Source organism: Glycine soja, chromosome 16, assembly GCF_004193775.1.
Source record: "Glycine soja cultivar W05 chromosome 16, ASM419377v2, whole genome shotgun sequence".
NCBI lineage: Eukaryota > Viridiplantae > Streptophyta > Magnoliopsida > Fabales > Fabaceae > Glycine > Glycine soja.
This window is the reverse complement of record NC_041017.1, coordinates 14,935,907-14,942,036: the sequence shown is the minus strand read 5'-3', so window position 1 is coordinate 14,942,036 and position 6,130 is coordinate 14,935,907. Positions and strand designations below refer to the sequence as shown.

Genomic DNA, 6,130 nt, shown 5'->3' with positions numbered 1-6,130 from the left:
TTTTGAAAAGGCACAATGGGCCTACATATGTATGTCTGACTTCGAAACATACAAGAGAGAGATTATTCAGAGAACTTAATTTTCAAATTCTCTCTAAACAACTATTGGCCAAATACTTGCAATTCTATTGAAAAAAATTCTTCTAGGATCTTCAAGTTGTATCATCTACTCTAAAGATAAGAAATCTTTTTGTTCATCTCATAAACTCAGTTGTAATAAAGAGAATGTTTGTCTCTAGGATTATGAGAATATTGAACACAAGGGTGAGGGATCCTAAGGTGTGTTCAAAGATTGTAAAGGATTTACAGAGATAGTGGAAAATCTCAAGTGTATTGCTTGAGAACTGGACGTAGGCACAAGAAGTGGCCGAACAAGTATAAATTGAGTTTGCATTTCTCTCTTCCCTTATCTCAGTTATTTTATTGCAGATTACTTTGTCTTGCGCAATTAAAAGAACATTATTAAATTGATTGTTTCTTCTTCTTCTGCATTCTAAGCATATTGTATATCATTTAAAAGGGGGTTAAAGTTTATTAGTGAGAAAATTTTGAAACTTAATTCACCCCCCCCCCCATCTTAAGTTATTGAGGTCACTTGTCCAACATAATGTGCAAAATTTCATACATAACACGATTATTTTAATTAAACTCTTATTTTCCAGCTATTGAATTTTAAGTCATAAAATTCTAAAAATATAATTCAAACTCCAAATTTCATCAAACTTTGTAGATCTACTTCGTAATAGGTATATTTCATCATAAAAATTCACTAATCAATCCCTTCACATATTCATATGAAAAGAGAAATTAAAAAAATAGTCACAATGCTCAAAATAAATTATAAAATTACCATGACATCTAAAGGGTCCAAAACATAGGAAAATAGTTCAAATTCCTTAAAACATGCTTCCATTAATTTTCAAAAAAATGAAAGTGGTCTCAACCCAAAGTGATAAAAACATGCGTTCTTCCAATTTTTAACAATAAAGAGAGATACCATGGCAAAATTCATCACCCAACAGCCCAAACCACCCGATTACAAGAGTAAAACACTTGGTCTACAAGGAAAAAGAAAGAAACTCCTCATACCTCAACAACCCATATTTTCAAAGTGCTCCAAATGAGAAATAGAGACCACCCACTTGTAGCCCTTTGCCTCTTGCTTGATATATCAAAAACTAAACGGTACAAAATGATTCCTTGAGCTCTAAATGCTAGAGAGAAGTCTGAAAATGGTATAGAGAAGGTGTGGGGCATTTGGGAAACTTGGAGAAGACGAAAAAAGAAACAAGTCATTAAATGAGGAGAGAGTAAAGTGAAATTCAAAATAAAGCACCCCTTGCCCACACTTTAGGGTCAATGCACAAGTGTTTGGGCCTAGGGTCCATGTTTTTCGTTTTAATTGGCCCCATATGAGGCTCAATCAAGATTAGTGTTATGGTTCTCAGTGATTTTAGTCCCCATGTGTTACAAATGAGCACTTTAACTAGTTTTGAATCAATTACACTTTAATAATTATTTTTCTAAAGCATAATTTAGTTTAGTTAACCATTAATAAAATTATTTCCATTAACTTCAAAGGTTATTTAATTTATTTTTCATTGAAAGTTATTTTCATAGCAAAATTAATTAATTAAGTCCCTTGAAGCATTAGTTCCTCTTTTAGAACTTTTTAGACTTTAATTCATGCAAAATGAACCTAATTGTGCTTAATTATCTAATTAAAATTTCTAAATCACTATTTACCTTAAAAATATTTAATTTCACTAATTAAAGTCATTACAAACGCATTAGTAAGCTATTTGTGTAACTAAAACTCTAATTTTTCATTCTAGACAAATGTTGTACATATTTCACACAATGTCATCAATGAATTGATAAAATTCCTTCCCTTTGACTATTTGACCAAATGAGTCTCTATCTTTAACTTTTCAAATTTTGAACTTTTCTCCAAATTTTTCAATGTCTCTACTTAACTATTTTTAAGTAACACTCATTTTAATTACTTTTCAATATTTTTCTTAATTACTCAATTAATATCTAATCATATTTAATTAATCAAAACTCACATTTCACTAATTTAAAACCAATAATTTCCAAATAATTCATAATTAAATCACATAAGTACGCAAATCTCTTAGTTGTAATTTTTAGGGATGCTATAGATCTACACTCAATCCCCCCCCCCCCCCCCCCCAAAAAAAAAAAAAAGACTAGTTGCAAGTAGGATTGAAAACAAAACAAACTAATGAAAATAAAAATATTCATACCGCAAAAAGGGGAGAGATCAAGAGCACCCAATTTGTTCTCCTCTAAGCCATTTAAAAAGTCAAGTTCAAAGCCCTAGAAAAAGGTCTAAAATGTCTATATAAACTAGTGGGCCAAAAGGGTTAGAGCTCGAAAAGAAAAAACAAAATGAAAAATTAAAGTTTATCCCCATAGGGGTCAATGCATAGGTGTGAGGATTTATAGCACAGGTGTGCAACTTTCACAGCTTAAGAACATATCAGTTTTGAAAGTTGCCCGCCATTTTCTTGCACAACTATGTAAAAATTTCAAGGTTTCCAATTAGCTTCTTTTGCCTCAGCAAGACCTCCAAACTAACTCATATGATCCTTAACACATCAAATTACTCTAGGGATGTCTCCAATCATGATAATTAAGATCCATTCCGACAACACAAAAACACCAAAAAATGTGACAAGTTCAACAAAAGGTGAAAAGACATACAAACATGAAAGGACTAAGTTTTAAATGGCAAATAAAACATAAAATCCTAGCTAAAATGAGACCTAAAGATAACTAAAAACATAACGCATCATTTTGCTGAAATACATGTCTTCCCCATTAGCTTCTTTTTGAACAATTAGACTTCCGGATAATTAGTGTGCATCATGAGACTTTGAAAATCCTAATTTAGTAATAGACGACTCTATCCTCCACAACTCACTCTTTTTTCCAGATGTTTGTGTAACCCTGGTGGGCTAATTGAGAATTAAGATATTCTTATATTAAAAAGGGTTTTAAAAAAAGTAAAGTAGTTTTACAATTTTTAAAAAAAGGTTAGTATAATAAAAGGTGTTAGTGTAATGTTTTTAAATATTAAGAAAAGTTAGTGTAAAAATAAAAAAAATGGTACTATATATTTGAAAAAAAAATCAAGAAATACAAGTATAATTTGTTTAAATTAAAACCAATAGTCTTTTAAGGATGAATTTAGTTAAATGACATGGAATGAAATAAAACAAAAATTAGAAGAAATATTTGTATTAAAATAGAATAAAAATATGTATCACCATACTCAAAATAATTTTAAAATTTATTTTCTTTCATACCAATTTAAACTCAATGTAAGAAGTAAAATGTAAATCCTTTGATTAAACCTAAAAAAATAAACATGAGTTGTGGCACAGTGGCAGTCTCACAGGCTGGCGCATTTACCCACCCAGCATGTCACTATCCACCATCACCCCACCACCTCCCTACTACCCTTCCACTTACCGCCACCACTTCAATCCCCGCCACCAAATGTCAACCAAACCCACCAAAACCTTTCCTTACCCTCACACCCAACCCAACCTCACGCACCCACTCCAATAATATTAACAACAACCACAACCCTTTGTTTTTGTTCCTTACACACCACACACCTTCCTCATCAATCAATGGCGACCCCCCCAAACGACGCCGCATCGACAAAGAAGCCCCAGCCCATACCATGGACCCACCAGGAGACCGTGCACCTCATCCGCGCCTACCAGGAGAAGTGGTATGCCCTTAAGCGGGGCCCACTCCGCCACAACCAGTGGGAGGAGGTCGCCGTCGTTGTCGCCGCCCGCTGCGGCTATGACCTCGCCCACCCCGCTAAGTCCGCCCTCCAGTGCCGCCACAAGATGGAAAAGCTCCGCCAGCGCCACCGTGCCGAGAAGAAGCAACAACACACCGCGGCCGCCCTCCGCCCTGGCGCGTGGCAGTACAACTCCCTCATGGACGACCTCGAGCGCGGCCCCCTCCCCATCTCCGCCCTCGCCCCTCTCGACACCTTTGAAGAAGAAGACGAAAACAACGACGACACCATTGACGATCGAAACGACTATGATGGCGACGGGAGTTTTATTAACATCAAGTCGAAGAGTATTAACTGTATCCTCAGCGAGAGGCCTGTGAGAATGAGAAGCAACAAAAGAGGGTTTTTGAGAGAGCACGTTGTTGTTAAAGAAGAAGAGGAGAATGAAAACGAAGACGACGACGTTTTGGGGTTGTCGACGGAGATGAGGGCTTTCGCGGAGAGGTTTATTGGGATGGAGAGTTTGAAGATGGAGATGATGAAGGAGACGGAGAGGTGTAGGTTGGAGATGGAGAAGAAGCGGATCCAGATGATTCTGGAAACGCAAAGGAGGATCGTTGATTCCATTGGGAGGGCGTTTGGGTCTAACAAGAGGATCAAGATTACTCAACAAAACTGAAAAGGGTTTCATTTCTTTTCTTTTCTAAATTGTAATTTTGATTGAGTTTAATTTCTATGCATTGTGTAAGAAGTTTTAATCAAGAGGTACCACTTATACATGACAGAATGTGATGGGATGACAGTGAATACATGCACTATTTACTCAGTTTAAATTAGGGTTAAACATGGTTTTAGTGGAAATTCACTTTTGGTTCTTTTTTGTTTGGTCTTTTGTTTATGGAAATGTGTCAGGCATGGTTCTAAATTGCGGTTGTGGTTTCGTCCTGATCCTTGACATTGTGGGCAAATGTGGCTGATGCGGCCGCAATTGCGATCACAGTACGGTTGTGTGGTAAGTTAAAAACCCAACTGCAATTTAGAAACATGGTGTCAAGTATAATCCCTGTAACTAAGTGAGAAGGAAGGAAATGAATCACACATGACATATTTCTAAATAAAGGATCAAGAGATGGTTTTCTTAGGGATTGAAATGAAATTTCTGTAATTGGGAAGCTTAAAACATGAGTTTGATAGGCATGCACTCTCAATGAAAAAAATTATATTGTCAGTGAATTAGAAATCATTCCTGACGCGACGTATAAAGGGTAGTTATTGTAAAAGTGAATAACTTATCATCCATGGTGGTTTGTGATTAGATGACATGTAATGTAAACGACTTTTACACTGTTCATACATGTATTATTTATTCCTAATAACATATTTAACCTTGTTAATTATTTTTGTTGTCTATTTTTTTTTTCACCTGGTTTATGGATTTACGGTTGCATGGTTGATCTGCCTGCAGATTGTGAAATATAATGATCGAAATAAGCTCTGATTGGTTTCTATCGAAGAAGAGTCTACAAAACCAGTTGCACAGTGCACTGCAAGTTATTTATTCTATTTATTGTTGCATTTGAAGTCTTTACTACTCACCTCAATTAGGGTAAGTTAATTTTTTGGCATTAGTTTCTTAAGACTAATGATCTTGTAGCTTGATTGACTTGGTTACCAATGATCTTGTAGCTTGATTGACTTGGTGCCTTCTGATCCAGTTTCTTAAGACTAGGGTGTAACAATGCTGTTAGTGGTTCAAGCCTCCATTAACCCACCTATTCTGCATTTTTTGTCTATATATTGCACTTATTAGTGAGGAATGGTCAAAATTCCTCATAAGATTTTTTTCAGTATCACACATGCATAATGCTGATTATTTTGGCTCCAAGACAACTAGAGACATGACAAAACTGGTGTTCTGTCTAACTAACTGCAATATGGTACCAACTATGACCAAACTTTCTAGATATCCAAGCAGTCTTGACATTTTCACCATGTATTTTGATATTGCTAATTTGAAATATCTGATTCTCTAAAGGTCTTTGGTCAACCCTTCTGGTTATTTTGTCATGTAGATTATTCCTTGGTATGCAGCAATGGCCATCTGACATTAATCCATTTCTTGTTTTTCATTTCTACGATTTCTTTTTTGGGATGGCTTTTTGAGAACATTTGAATGAGTAGGTGACAATCATGCTTTAGCCTAGATGTAATTTGGGTTAGTCTAAAATAGTACTTGTATGGTTTTCCATGTATCATCATTAACCAAGAATCACGTTGATTCTGAAGTTGAAAGATGCCTTAGGGCCTAAATGTTACTCATGAATTTGTGGCATTCAAAGCAGAT

General features: G+C 35.4%; 1 protein-coding gene across 2 annotated transcripts; it reads left to right on the top strand.

Moving 5' to 3' along the window:
* The first annotated feature begins 3,396 nt into the window (after positions 1-3,396).
* LOC114391175 lies at positions 3,397-5,915 on the top strand. Of its 2 annotated transcripts, XR_003662071.1 has the most exons (3): positions 3,397-4,798; positions 5,252-5,392; positions 5,473-5,915. XR_003662071.1 is itself a non-coding variant. In XM_028352191.1 (2 exons), the coding sequence occupies exon 1, from the start codon at positions 3,665-3,667 to the stop codon at positions 4,463-4,465; it is 801 nt and encodes a 266-aa protein (XP_028207992.1). In that variant the 5' UTR covers positions 3,397-3,664; the 3' UTR covers positions 4,466-4,470; positions 5,252-5,820. The 2 variants fall into 2 exon arrangements, 1 of the variants encoding a protein (XP_028207992.1); XM_028352191.1 differs by having other exon boundaries at positions 3,397-4,470; positions 5,252-5,820.
* The last annotated feature ends 215 nt before the right edge of the window (positions 5,916-6,130 follow it).